Source organism: Manis pentadactyla, chromosome 5 (assembly GCF_030020395.1).
Source record: "Manis pentadactyla isolate mManPen7 chromosome 5, mManPen7.hap1, whole genome shotgun sequence".
Taxonomy (NCBI): Eukaryota; Metazoa; Chordata; class Mammalia; order Pholidota; family Manidae; genus Manis; species Manis pentadactyla.
Window position 1 is genome coordinate 88521784 of NC_080023.1, and position 15254 is coordinate 88537037.

Genomic DNA, 15254 nt, shown 5'->3' on the forward strand with positions numbered 1-15254 from the left:
CTTAGAGACCCTAATTCACTAGGCCTAAGGTAGGGACAATGCACTTGAATTTTCTAAAGATTTCCTAGGTAATTCTGATGTACTGTACATTGTTTGAGAGAACTACTGTGATGAATAATGTGAGCCTAAAATGAACTGATCGGGAAAACCAAGTCAAAAAGGGAGGTGGGGAGGAGTGCTCATCAGGAACAGAGTATATTTTAAGGAACTGAGAGAGAAGCAATTCATCAGGTAAAGACAGGAAATAAAAACAACAATGAATATATTTTGTGAATCAACTACAAATAAAAAAACAAGAAATAAAGGACATAGATGAATCGTGAAGAGTTTTTACTTTCTGCACTGAAAGGGCAGGGACTCTATGTATTGTAGGGACAGCAGTGATCCTATTATCAGTGCAGTGCCTGGCAGCAGCCCCTCAATCAGTATTTGCTGAAACACTGCGTGGCTTCCCAAGTTCCCGATTCAGAGAAGGGTACAGTGAAGTTGGGTGAATGACTGTACTGTGGCTTCTAAGAGTCAGTTGTTTTTGTTTCTAAACCTGCTCATGCCAGTTGTCCTTATTTCTATAATTTCATAACATAAGCGGGATTTATGCTCATTGATGAAGGGAGCGTGGTAAGAGAACTGTTTTATGCACTCCAAATACTCTAAAAAGCTTCCATAAAGGTGAGCCACTATACAGACTTAGTGTTGTCTTAGGTGTGGGTAAGACAACTGTGCAAGGTTAGAAAAAAAGAATGAAAATCTATAGGGTTTTAAGTGTAAGGAAGGAGTTTAAGGATTACAGGATCTCACTGTTATTTTCTATTATATATTATGTTAGAATTATATAATCTGTATGGAATCTGTATGGAAAAGGTCTTAGCTCCATACCCAAAAATGGGTGAATGAATGTACATTTACATGTTTTAAAGTAGAATAAAATGTTTGAGTTACATTTGTTACTACTGTTCGACTCCCCTTAATCAATCAGCTGGTGGCCCAGATCATGCTAGATAAGGCTTTCTACTGTTCTTACCAAGAAATGATGTGGCAATTATCACATAAATAACCATATGTTTGCATGTTGAAAAATGTTTTTTACTTTTGCACATATCTGTCTTATAATTAAATGCCTGTCTACCTGACAGTATCCCCAAGTAACTAGAATTTGCTTGAGAAAAGGGTCCACGTCAGTTCCTAGTTTCATAGTGCCTAGCAAAAAATTAGGTACTAAGTATTTTTTAAGGGGAGGAAAAGCAGTTTTCCTAAGAAAAATCATATGTGAGTCATTACATGTGCATTTAGTACCAATTAATAAAATAACATTACAAATAAAAGATAAATACTTACCAATTTATAGTCCCTCCATCACTCTTCTTCATAAGCAGTGCTTTCCAACATTCATGAGTAGACTTAATAACTTCAAGAGCAAAAGCCTAGTTCCAAACCAAAACCAGACATAGTAATCACACTATATTAACATGGAACTATTCTCATTATGAAAGTTAACTGTTAAGAAAATGAGCCCTGGAGTCAGGCAAACTTGGTATAAAAAATTCTGGCATCCTTATTTACCAGCTATGTGATTTTAATTTCTTCATCTATAAAATGGTATATAGTGGGGATAATCTAAATCAGGAGTTGGCAAACTGGGGCCTGTAGGCCAAAGCCAGCCCGTTACCTGTGTTTGTACATGAAGTTTTATTGGACACAGTCATGCCCATTTGTGCATGGCCTATGACAGCCTTGGCACTACAATACCACAGCTGTGTAGTTATGACAGAGACCATACGGCCTGCAAAGTCTAAAATATTTACTATCTAGTCCTTCACGGAAAAAGGTTTACCAATCCTGATTTAAATCACAGAGCTGTTGGAAGTGTAAGATGTGGTATGCAAAGTACTTAGCCCGGTATACCTGGCCTGTAGTAAGCACACACCTATGAACTTCATCGTCATCAAAACAAAGCAGTCTAACTGAACAATTATTTAACTATCCATTCTCTGAAATCAGTAAACCTCTTTAACATTTTCAAATTTTTTCTTAGTATGAATTCATAGGATCTTTAAAATGAAGAATCAACAACCGAAACACATCTAAGGAAAACCTGATTTATTATTCTAAAGTAGAAAATTCTTTAGACTTTTTTTTCCCTAAGTGTTGCCTATATTCCTTAAGGAGAGTCCTTATGTGTTAACTAATTTATACTAGCTTCTTTCCACTTCACTGACAACTAAACACATTATGATAAGAAATGAAAAAAGTAAAGAATCTTGGGAACCAAAATGTAGTAATGATGGAAAATTTACTTCTGAAGAAAAAGCTCTCTCACATCTGCTGTTGCCTGAGATGGAGGAGAACGGCTTAACTCTCAGTGTAATGCTGTCGGGGAGTCTCACCTAAGCTACAGGACAAAAAGGCCAATTTATTACTGGGACACTACAAGGAAAAATTTTTGACCAAATTATCTGGATAACTGCAATTATTTAGAATCAATTCCAGGACATGTGTACCTCATTTTATTGTACTTCACTTTATTATGCTTTGCAGGTATTATGTTTTTTACAACCTGAAGGTTTGTGGCAAACCTGTGAGCAAGTCTATTTCGTGCATTTGTCAACAGCTTTTGCTCACTTCACACCTCTCTGTCACATTTTGGTAATTTCATTATTATTCTATTTGTTATGGCGATCTGCAACCAGTGATTACAACGTGCTGAAAGCTCAGGTGATGGTTAGCAATTTTTAGTAATAGTTTTTTTAAGTTAAGGTATGTACATTGTTTTTTAGACATAATGCTACTACACATTTAACAGACTATAATACAGTGTACACACAGCTTTTATATGCACTGAGAAACCAAAAAAATCTATTTGACTCACCTTATTGTGATATTTGTTTTTATTGCAATGGTCTGGAACCCCTGCAGTATCTATGAGGTAGGCTAGGCCTGTCCATGGTTAAAGAAGTTAGCAGGGAAAAATCTAGATTGCAGCATGGGAACCATCTTTCAACCATGTTGGAGAAATACAATTTAATTTTTCTGAGTCAGGCACTATATTTTAAAAAGCAGTGGTAAAAAGCAATGCATAAAATAATACTTTTCTGAAACAAGGTTGTATAGATGATCTAGACTTCATTCAGAAAAGTATTAATGTTTATCAAAATAAAACAAAATAAAAAGCCCCGAACCACCTCACTCTTATAAACTCATGAATTAGCAGTCTTAGAGGCAATAAGGGCCACAGAAGTACTACAGAAGTTTGAAATGCATATTATTTTGAATATAAAATACAATTTTAGGAGGGAGATAAAAAATTATTTTATAAATTTTCAACATTTCAACTTTAAGAAAGATAATCCAATATAAAATAATAGCTTTCAACATATAATAAATCCTAGGTGAAGCCTTCAAGACCTTAAGAGTTCTTTAAAAAATACTGGGTCCAGCAATATATGCTGATATTTCAAAATACTTACTGTAAAGCAAAAAACTTACTGTAATTTTTAAGTTTCAATTAACATGGTTTACTTAAAAAACATACTTTACTTATTAGTCCCCACTTAAAATGGTTTGAATGTGTAATTTAGTTGTAGTAGCTTTAAAAAAATATTCCATGTTTTAGACTTTAACTCTTTGGCCTATTTTCTCCACTGGTGTCAATATTAGAAACACTTAATGGTAACTCTGTGGTATTCTAATAGAAAAATGCTATGACAGTAAAGCAGTTCAAGTGCTTTCTTAATTGTTAAGCAGCTTAATTCAGTCATGGGAGAATGAACATTTTGGAGGAAATCCCCTTTGGATTTACATTAACAGTAAGTAACTTTCTCCTCTCCAGAATAGTAAATGGAAGGTTTTTCTTGATGCACAATATGAAGAGTTAAACTGATCATGGAAATACTTCATTTTCTGAGATGAAACAGGTTATCAGTAGATAGATTAAAGATATTTATCAGACTTATTAATTCACTTTGAGAGATCTCCTGAAAAAAAATTCTTTAAAGATGAAATAATGTCCTTAAGTATGTGCATAAAAATATGCTCATAAAAAGCACTTTTATCATGCCTTTTAGAAATACTCATGTAAAAAAAAACAAAGTGAGAAAAGTATTATACAGTTATCATAAGGTACACTTTAAAATAAAGATGATCATCTTCACCTTGTTTCTGAATTCTCCATTAAAAGCAAACTCGTTCTCTGGTTTTCCTTCGGGCACCTTATAAAATCTAAACCAATTTAGCGTAGCTTCCAGGTAACCTGGTTTGTATTTCTTAACATCATCAATATCTGTAAGCAAAGAAACAAACAAAAAGGCTTTTTGTTAAAAACCAAAGTTCATTCCTATTAGTGGTAAAGCATTTGACTGAGGAGGAAAAAAAACATGGGGTCAGTCTGACGGTGTGGCCAACCAGCAGTGTCATCAGCATGTATCTTACCACTTCTGGACATGTTTTCAAACGTGAAGTGCTCCTCTCCTCCTCCTACAAACATTTCTTGAACACCTTCAGATACTGTGTTAGGTACAGGGGATAAGTAGATGAAGACAACAAAGATTCTTTTCCTAAAGAGCTCAGAGGTTAGATTAAAGGCAACAGACAGAAAGACAAGAAGTCACAGTGAGAAGATGGAGATACACTTAAGGATTAATGTTATTGTGGGGGCAATGGAGGGCTTAGAGTAGGGCAAGTCACAACATCAGGATCTGTGTTTTAGAAATAGTAAGCTAAAGGAATGCAGAGAAGAACATACTAAAGTCAGATGAGAAGGGTTTCATGCACTTTCACACCAAATATTTAGTAAGTTTCTCATTATGTGTCAGGCACTATTCTAAGCAGTGAAACAGTGAACAGAAACAAGTCCTTACTCTTATGGCTTACATAGTAGGAAGAGACAGAAAACAAACAAGCAAATACACAATATAAGTGGCAAAAAAGTCCAATGAAGAAAAATAAAGCAGAGTTAAGAAAGACAGAGAATGTGGCCAAGGCAAATTTAAATGGAGGGATACCTGGATGGTTCATTTTTCATTTCACATTCTGTAGTGATTTACAGGATTTATTTTTAAATTCTATTACCATGTAAACAGCCCAACCACTACATGTTGAAGACATTCATTTAACTGTAATTGAAGTATTACTGTATTACTAATAATAGGCCCCTCCACAAAACAGGGCCCCAAGGAATGTGTCCTTTCCAATAAATACCTATTCAAGAAGTATGAGAAAAAAAACAGATGACACTAAAAGTCTTTACTCTCCATTAGACTTGGTTTGAGGGAAATTTAGCATAGTTATTTATGCACAACATACCATGCCAAGGACAGACTTGGTAGCACTTGAAAAATTAGAAAGGTTTAACTAAAAACAGGAGATGACACAATGCATAGGAATAGTCAGACTTGCTCATCAAGCCTTGTGGAATTCCTACTCAGTAGGTATGACAAGAAAAGGCATTTTCCAGGCGTGGGTTAAACAGACAGGAATTAGCCTTTTGCTTTCCATGCTTGCCTTTTGCCTGCTACTTACAGGTTTGCAGGAGTGACTTGTGCCTCCACAGGCCAGATGTTTGACATAAGTAAAATGAATGTGGTAAGGCAGAGATCATAGGAATGGATGGCAGAGACCAAGGAAAACAGAAGATTGAGTATGCTGCCTAAAGACACTCAAATTTACAATTTTAAAGTATGTCAATGGGGCACACATCTACCGAAAGTAATTCTGGAGCAAACAGCAGAATTGTGACAACTAAAGGAAAGAAGAATCACTTGAAACTGAACACAAGCTACACTTGGCTCTATTAATCACAGCCACCACATATTTACTGAGTAAAAGATGGAAGATGTTTCAGATAGGGAATGCTAAAGATTAAGATCTGCTAATATATGTTTACTCTCCAAATTCCAATTCTTTTTTCTGTTTAAAGAGCTTCTTTCCAAGGTGAGCAGTGCTGACTGATCATTTTCCTACATCTTATCTGTTTTTGCAAAAAATCCTGTAAATCAACTGAGTTCCTCTAACTCAGTTTTTCTTACTTACAGGAAAAAAGTATTTTCATCCACTGAAGGTGAGCAACCAGAAATGTGCTTTAATCAATGCCCAAAATAACTTTTTATGGTTTAATCTGACTTATGACTTCATCATATTATTGAATTATTATCATTGTTTCTTACCTAATCTACCATTCTCTGTATAAACTGCATAATATTTTTTCAATAATTGCTCTTTTAGCTCACTGACTTCAAATAAGAAAGGCAAAGCTTAAGTTATCCAGTATCAGCTTAGGAGGCTTTCTCTTTAGAAGTTATGAAGAGGACCTGTTAAGTGTAACTCTCCAAATATAAAGCCAAACTTTTTCATTCTCAATATAATTAATTATATCCTGGGAAAATTCAGCTGCATTTTCACACACACACAAAAAAAAATTAAAATAAGCAACCTGAACATTTTTAAAACCTCAACAGTAAATGGCTCAAACCAAAATCTCATCTCTACTACCAAGTCAGTTCAATGAATTACTCTTCTGAAAGAATAAAAAATTCCACCTAAAATCTATAAGCTGACTTATGTTTATAAAAGACTTTGATGTAAGTAACCTTATCTGTTCCTCATAAAATTCCTGAGAGTAGAAAAAAAGTACATTCATGTTAAACATAAGAAAACTACAGCTAAGAAAATGTAAAAAACTTGCCAAAATTATCCCACATTCAGGTAGAACTAGTATTATATAAATACAAGTCTTCTAATTGCATGAATCCTTCTTACTCTTCTATACTACCCAGTAATATTATCACAGGTCTTGTTTATATTAAAATAATATAAGTGTAGATGTATTTTATTTTTATTTCCTTTTATTGTTATAATATACACATAAAACTTACCATTTTTAAGTGTATAATTTAATGACATTAAGTACATCTATAATATTGTGGAACCATCACTATTATACATTTACAGAATTTTTCATTAAATGTATTTTTTACTAAATAAGAAAAGCAGCAATTCTCTAGTACTCATTTACTCCCACTCTAAGAATTAATTTTATAAGAAAGTTTCTATTACAGGTAATTATGTAATTTATTTTCAAAATGAAGTAATCCAACCAGAACAATCCAGAAGATCTCTTATAAAGTCTAGTTAAATTAATTTGTTTGTTTTGAATTACAAATCAAACTCTTTTAATTGAGATCTACTTGATCAACTCCTTAGACAATTAACAAAGATCCCACACTTTCGTAAAATATTTTGACTGTTGTCCACAATACTCAATAGAATACTGAGTCTGGTAGACAACTCCAGAATGAAGCCATACTTTGTTTCCACTGTAGTTTTATCTTTAGCATCAGGTGTGTTTATTCCAAAAGCATTTATGCCAACTGTATCTGTTGTTATAATTATGAAATTTACTATTATATAGGGGAATGACTTTACCAATACAAAAGAGATTTTATTTACAAAATCAATTCAAATATTTTGAAAGAATCTAATAAAATACGTTGTTAAAAATATCTGCAATCTACGTAGATTGCTCTGCAAGTGAGATGGGAAGAGGATTTTAGATAGGAAAGGTCATAATAAATCAATACATTGATACATAATAATTCATCATATAGTATTAACAATATATTATGCATATTATATGTAACAGTATATTAATAATGTATTATTTTATAGTATAGAGTATAATCAATATACTAACACAAATATATGCATTATATAATAACACATGATAAATGCAAAAATATGTAAGTACATGATAAAATGTATTTTAGTAAATTCTTGGATACAGTATGGAGGCAACTCATTCAAATATCTACAAGTAGAGGAGTCCTGGGAGAAAGACAAGAAGTACCAATATTCTGAGGTATGAATGTGCTTAAAATGTTTGAGCAAGTCACCAAGAAAGCCCTGTATTTGGTGCAGCGTGAAGCAAGAGAGTGTTAGGAGATGAGAGCAGAAAAGCAGCCACAGGCCAGTCACATAGGTCTCTATGGGCCACACCAAAGACTTCGACCTTTCCTTTGAGATGGAAGCCATCAGGGAGTTTGGGCAGAGGAGTACATGTTCTAGGTACATCTCTCCATTTGCTGTATAGGAAAAAGACTGTAGAGGAAGATGAGGAGGCAGGAAATCCAACAGGAGGCTTCTGAGAGTGTCCACGTAGGTAAAATATGATGAGGGCCTAGAAAAATGTAGTTGCACGGAAGTGGTGACAAGTGGTCAATTTTGGATATTTTTAGAAAGCAGACCTGAGAGGAATTATCAATGAAAGAAAAAATTAAAAAGAACAGAAACCAGCAAAGATCAGACTCACATAAAATGTAGTGTGGAAGAGCTAAGAAGGATGACCAGTCTGTAACATTAAATTACAACTTACAGTACAACTGAAAGCAGTCACCTAATTATGAATCACCTTAGTTTTTTTTAGCTCCATACAATGTGTTATAATGTCTGACAATACTGTACAGCCATGATGTACTTTGTAACAGCTGCTTCCAAATTTTGAAGCTTGATCAACAAAGATTATATGGAGTCTCCTTAGGAGAGTTTTTATATTTAAACTAAAGATATGATTTATAAATAATCATAGTTCTATATAAATTTATTAGAAATCTTATATATTTCTTTATTAAATGCTAAAAAGCAAGAGAAAATAATGATGCAATATAATAAATTTTAAAGTTCAATTTGCTTTTTCTAAGTCTAATACTCTCCATTTTAATTTGGTTTTTCTAAAGTAATTTTAATTTAGGAATTTATAAATGCAAAGAAATTACTCTAAAATATCTTACTAAGAACCTATCATTTTCTGCAGACATAAGAGGATTATAACACTTGTCATTTTTTAAAAGCAATCTCTATAACTTATCTTTTTTCTTCATCAGGGATATTGTATACTTTGTATGTAATCAAGTTTCTTTTCAGTATAAACCAATTCACCTGTTTCTAAAACCAAAAACAATGTCACAAATTGCTATGCACAAATTGCTAAGCAAAAAAAAAAAAAGAAGCTGTTTTGTGAATGAGAAATATCTTTCTGTTCTTTTTTTACCAAAAATACACTCTACACAATCTCACACCAGAGGCACCTCTAACTTCCCATCCACAAACCCACCTGTGTGTACTTGCATGAAGATTCAGAGAAAATTAAAAGTGCTGTGTTTATCTGAATTATTTATACCAAGCCATAATATGAAGTGAGGATAGCATATAATCAGCTAAAGAATTTCTTTTTAATTTTTAGATAAAAACCAGTAACATAAATAAAATGCCATATCTCTTTGCCCGTATTATTTAAAAGAAAAAAAAAAAGCTAGGATATGGCCTCATGCTTGAAATTTTGTCCAGAGAGTATGAATGAATGAATGAATGAATGAATGAATGAATGAATGAATGAATGAATAAGGAGTTTTCAATCCATGGAATTTTAACCAAAGGAAGTGACTCAAATGCACAAAGCTCTCATTCCAGCACAATGATGCTGTACTCATAGAACTACACATGTGCATAGCAGCCTCGAAACAAAATCTGGGGAAGCAAGAACATAGGTCTTTAATGATATTTTATAAACATTCACAAGGAAAACAGTTCTGTCCCATAACACTCACTGTACTCTCTGCATTACAAATAGAGGTTCCAGCTCAGAGAATACTTGCTTTAATAGTCTGTGCTTATGCTTACTCAGGATCTCTAAAAGGTTTTTATGTTTTCCACACAGCTCTGAATATCTATGCTTCAGAGTACACAGACTAATAAATAGCACCCTTCATTTAGTTTCCTTCTCCATTTTACACAAATTCTACTCTACCTATACTAGAAATATACATTAACATCATGAAAAATAATGCAAATTCTCACACTTCAATAAGTAATAACAAATGAGGTAATTTTACATAGAGGCCTGTTTGTATCATATCAGAAAGTCTCTCTGAAAATATCTGGTAGATTTTTTCCAAAAAATTCATTGCCTTTTCATGGGAAATTTTACATGTCCAGTAAAATCAAAACCATCTAGGAAAAATTCAAATATTTTTCCAATCCAGTTTTATTTTGAAGCATATAAAAGCTCAGGCTCTGGGTCAGACAGAACTCCACTGAGGTTCCAGCTCCATCACTTAAATAACTACCCTAAAGCACTCAAAAATGTGCCAATATTCCCAAGAAATCTATCCCAGCATTCTTTTAAAGCGTGTTTCCTACAGCATTAACTTTGAAGATAATTTTGGTCTTTCTACTCTAGAAGACAGGCTAAAAATAATAGATTAAAAATATTTTCTAGAACAACCAAAATCTAAAGTTGGGAAAATACCTGAGGGATCATTTACTGATTAGATCAACCCTACAACTTTAGAGGTGAAGAAACAAAAGCTTCAAGAGATTATATGACTTTTTCAAGGTCCAGTAACTAACAAACAAAAGGGAGGAATTTAGAATTTAGGCCTCCGCTATCTTCACTACATCACAGCAATATGACTGAGACCTAAAAATCACTCTAAGAGGTTAATGTTCAAAACAGTGGCAAAAGATTGTTAATAATTCAACTTTATTCTTAATCATAGTACATTTTCCTCAATTAGTCCCTGTTCTTCAATGCCTCCTCCCACATCCCTGTACACCCATGCCTGTTAAGGTGTGCCTATTAATGGAATCAAAGGGTTGAAGTTCCAAGAAGCCATTTTTTTACTGGGACCCCTAATCGTAACTATCCCATTGATGCCTATATTACTTGAAAGCAAATGGTCAGCCCTCCCAGAAAACAACACGCCCAAGGCCGATACTTTCCAGAGGGGTGCGGTGATACAGTGGTGAAGAGCATGGGCTCTGGAGCCCAGCTGGATTCCAAACTCCCTGTATGACTATAGACAAGTTACTAACCAAACCCCTCCCCAACAGTTCCTTAGTTTCCTAATCTGAAAAAAAAATTAAGAAAGAATATAGCACATCTTGCTTGAGCTTGTAAAATCATTAAACAGATAGTCCAAAAGAAGCACTCAGCACGGCTCCTAGGCACACAGTAATTGTTCCAGAAATGTTGGAGGTTTTAGGACAACAATGGTGACATGCCAGCCCCTTTCTGAGCCAAACCAAATATTCTCTCTGGCTACAAAGGTGAACACCAGTATTTTCCCTTCAGATTACCATACTATTTTGTATTTTTTTCCCTAAGTGACAGTATTAAATTGGTTTTAGGAAATAAGGAAATCAAATACAACATTAATTTGCTTATTTTTTAAATAATAATTGCAGGGACAGTAGAAGTGTTTATTCAGCAAATGAAAATTTAAGCCAAATAGATTCAGGTTTCACGTTTATTCCTACCTTGAAAGACAAAAAAAGCAACTATGTAGGCTTATTTGACTTTTAAATTTCTCTAAATGTACATCCAAATTCTACATACACAAAAGATATATAAATTCTGGTAACTTTAAGTGCGTGCAATGCTGACCTTTGCAAAAGCCCCAACTGCCTCATTTTAAACAATTCTCTTGTAATTAATTATTTATATTATTTATAATATATTATAAATATATAGGTAATAAAAAATTAATTATTTAATGTAATTAAATAACTCTCTTGTAAATAATACTCATCCCAGAATATATCTACATGATTTCAATTTCTGTTTTTCACCTTTTCTCATTTTCTTAAACCAGAAAATCACTGCAGAGGCAAGTTATTGCAGGACAACAGACAATTGTTTTTTCCTTTATTTAAAGACCAAACAAAAGAAGTCTGTAATGCTCTACAAGCTGAAGCAGCTTCTAGGCCTAAATTCCTCCTCTTGACAGTGCTTCACCTGAAATTGGGGCCCCTGGCACCAGTGGCAGCTCTGAGGAGGCTTGAACATCTGGGGAGTATCTGAAACTCCACATTACAGAAGGTAGTTAATTAATGAAGAAATTACACATGTCCCAGCATTTCAGTCTTCTTTAAAAGCTCTGAAACTTGGTTATTTCATAACCAACCACTATTAGACGAATGGCCGAGGCATCCTCTAGCAACCATTTAGGTGCCCTGGAAGTCTACTGACTCCTTCAGACCATTCGGGTGCCACTGTGAGTATCAGGGCCTGGAACCTAATCACAGCGCAGTATGTGGTCGGAGTGCCCTCTGGGTACCAATGAGCCAGCACAGCGACCAACTTTCTATCAGGAAATACAAGGAATTTGTTTTTAAATATTATTTAGACCTTTTTTCTTAGATTTTCACAGTGGGTACTTCAGTTTCAGAACACAAAACTTGAAGATTTAAATAATGCCCAAATTACAGAAACCAGTTTCTCACTGACATGTGTTCTGACATGTAATGGCTAGTTTTAGTTCGGTCATGTCAGAGTTAAAAACTATACATATTAAAATAGTTAAAATATATATATGAATTATGTATGTGTCACATATATATATATATATATATATAAATCTACCAAAGTTTGCCTTGTTCATATGAATCAAAGAAGTTATTTCATAAAAAATAGCCCTAAAACTTCTTTGTAGAATCATAACTTAAATGTGTCTGGATTAACATAGCAAAAAATACATACACATTCACATACACATGGAAATATGGAAGAACACAGTGTATAAGTTGAAACAGACTTGTTTTCAGAAAAGAAAAAACAGATGCTGACCATGTCAAAATACAGCTTTTTCTTACATAGTGACATTTATGAGGCATTTATTTTTTAAGTGTCTAAATGACAATAAAAATGTACAGAAAGTAATAAAAAAATTGTTTCAATAAATTTCTGTATTCTACACCTCCTCAGAAAACTACAGAATTTTAAAGCAATTCCCAGATAACTATCGTTCCCTACATGTTTTTAACCTTTCCTCCTGTTGATCTGCCCAATAAAAAGGCCAAGAAGTATAGATGATAAATATTCAAACTGTTATAAAATGACTTACCCCTTTGTGATGGAAATTTCAGTTCATACACAGCTATTTATATTTAAAGCATTAGATATTTTAAAGTTATCTAAGTAGAAGGTGATCCCCCAAAAATGACATTTCTGACATGCATGGACTCAGAGACTCAATCTCCCATGCAATTTCCATAAAAACTTTTGGAAAATGTACATAACAATTAAAAAAGGAAAACAGAAAAAGAGTACATGAAAGAATCTAAGAGTAGAACTATTAGCCCAGAGGGTGATGAAAAGAAACCCTATGATGATAGCTACACAGTAGACTCAAGGGAACTGCTTGTTCAAAACTGTTCAATATACAGTATGATAAACGAGGTGCATGATATTAATGTTCACACTGTAAATGCTATTAGTTTTCAATTTCCAAATTCAAGAGACAAAATATGAAAAAGTATAGTTAAAGAACTTAAACATCATAAATTTGAAACTGCAGAACTAAGCATAGCTGAGAGAAGCTGGTTTATAAGGAAGGGGCAGAGGAGGACAGAAGTATGGAAACCTCAATGCCCTAATTCTACTAGGCAGCCACAATTATTGCTTAAAATTAATGAAGCAATGTAGTACAAAGTGTAATATTTAAGAGTTATTAAGATATATGGTGAAGAAATATGGTAACAAAACTGGGGAATGTATAAGAGGTTAAATTCCTAAACTTTCAAAGCAGCAACTTGAGTCATAGGGAAAAAACATAAATTAAGAAAGATGTAAGCACAGTGTTTACAGAAGACAAGCAACCACTTAGGAGAATTAAAAAGGTATGGGGAAGAAGATATGAGAAATAAGGTTGTAGTGAGAAGAAGAACTTTACTTTTCATTTTATCTATTTTTATACTTCTGAGTTTTTATTTCCAAGTATTATTATTATTTTTAAAATTTTTTTAAAAATCCAAAATCTTGTGTTTGTGATTTTAGAAGGTAAAGTGTGGGAGGGATACATAATACAATTTTTAAAAGTTGCTTAATTTAAGATTAAATATTGTTGAATGATTTTCAGAGTAGGAGAGAAACTAGTACCAAACTCCTAATATCTATTAGCTAATAAGTACTTGATTATATAAATCCAAATATATGTTTTTGTCTTACTAAAATAAAACCAAAATTTATTATGGATGAGGCATTTCACTTAATGTCAGTATCATGAAATTGATCCTGAATTTATTTCTGAGGTTTCCTTGCCCCTGCCAAGGTTCTTTTTTTAATCTAAAAAATCATATAAAATAAGCCATGTACTTTCAATAACTAAGCTCCTCTTGAATTTTTAGGTAGGTACCTTCAGAAAATGAATTATTATGATACAAGAGAAAGCTATTAAAAACTGTAATCAAATCATATAAACTTACTTAGAAATTCCTTCACCTATTTCAGCTTTCAACCCCTGCTACTGCTGAGCACCCCTCAGTTCTCCTTCCCTCCAATTCCACCCTTTAGCAGGTGCTAATGAAAACACAGCACACCAGGCTAAGCAGTGGAGAAGAAATAGCAATGATTTCTATTAACATTTGCTTAAGCATCAGGACAATAGAAACTCTGTCTCTTGTCTGTAATAGTTGAGAGAACAGCTGGATGATGTTTGAAAGATATAATAAACATATATCAAAACGAGTTCAAATTAAAAATAAAAGCTACAATTTAGGGTCTTATACTAAAATTTCTTCAGCCTTTCAATTTGTGCCTGCACAAATTTTTTCTCTTGGGTCACTGTAAAATAAGGGAGAAGAATGAAGAAATTCAATAAAGATATGTGGAATATAATAATATGAAGGTATAAGGAATGAGAAGTAATAAAAGAAAACACTTAACTCTTAAAACTACAGAACTTCTTTTACAGGATCTAGATATGTAAGAGTACTTAAGGTACTACCCAGTGTGAACAGTATGGAAATATCCTTAAAGTAAATAATTTCCACCACCCCCTGCACCCTCAAAATACCTTATTCATTCTGGAAATAAACATAAAACACACAGTCAGAGCAAACTGCCATTTCAGAGCAAACTGTGTCAATAAAACTCATCTTGTCTTTTAATATGAGGATTTAAAAAACATATTATGAAGAATCATTTTTGTATTTGGTTAATACATGTGTTCCCTTTTAGTGAAATGGAAAACAGTTCTTTTTTCTTTCAAGACAACAGTTTATTTTAGTTATTCTATTCTGATAATTTCTTCTCAACCTAAAGAAGCTTCTACCTGTCATGGTTTCAGTATTTCTGCATGTCTTTTTGTACAAGCAAACATAAAACAAATTTACAAGATGCTCAAAGTGCAGAGTCATTTCCATTTTGGATACCAACAAAAATAAAGTGAAAAGAGTTAATATTTTTCATTCTAACCCTTAGGAAACTC

At 33.2% G+C, this 15254-nt stretch overlaps 1 protein-coding gene across 4 annotated transcripts in view; it reads right to left on the minus strand.

Annotated features, from left to right (window-relative positions):
• The window catches only part of PPA2 (inorganic pyrophosphatase 2), a 96371-nt gene that overhangs the window by 33979 nt on the left and 47138 nt on the right, over positions 1–15254 (minus strand). For all 4 annotated transcript variants that reach the window (XR_005030156.2, XM_036911775.2, XM_036911776.2 and 1 more), the window contains 2 exons: positions 4149–4276; positions 1336–1421 (listed from right to left, as the gene is read on the minus strand). Coding sequence is in view for 3 of the 4 variants with exons in the window: in XM_036911775.2 (XP_036767670.2) it covers positions 1336–1421; positions 4149–4276 (214 nt within the window). In the remaining variant the exon portion in view is untranslated. The remainder of the gene's footprint in view (positions 1–1335; positions 1422–4148; positions 4277–15254) is intronic.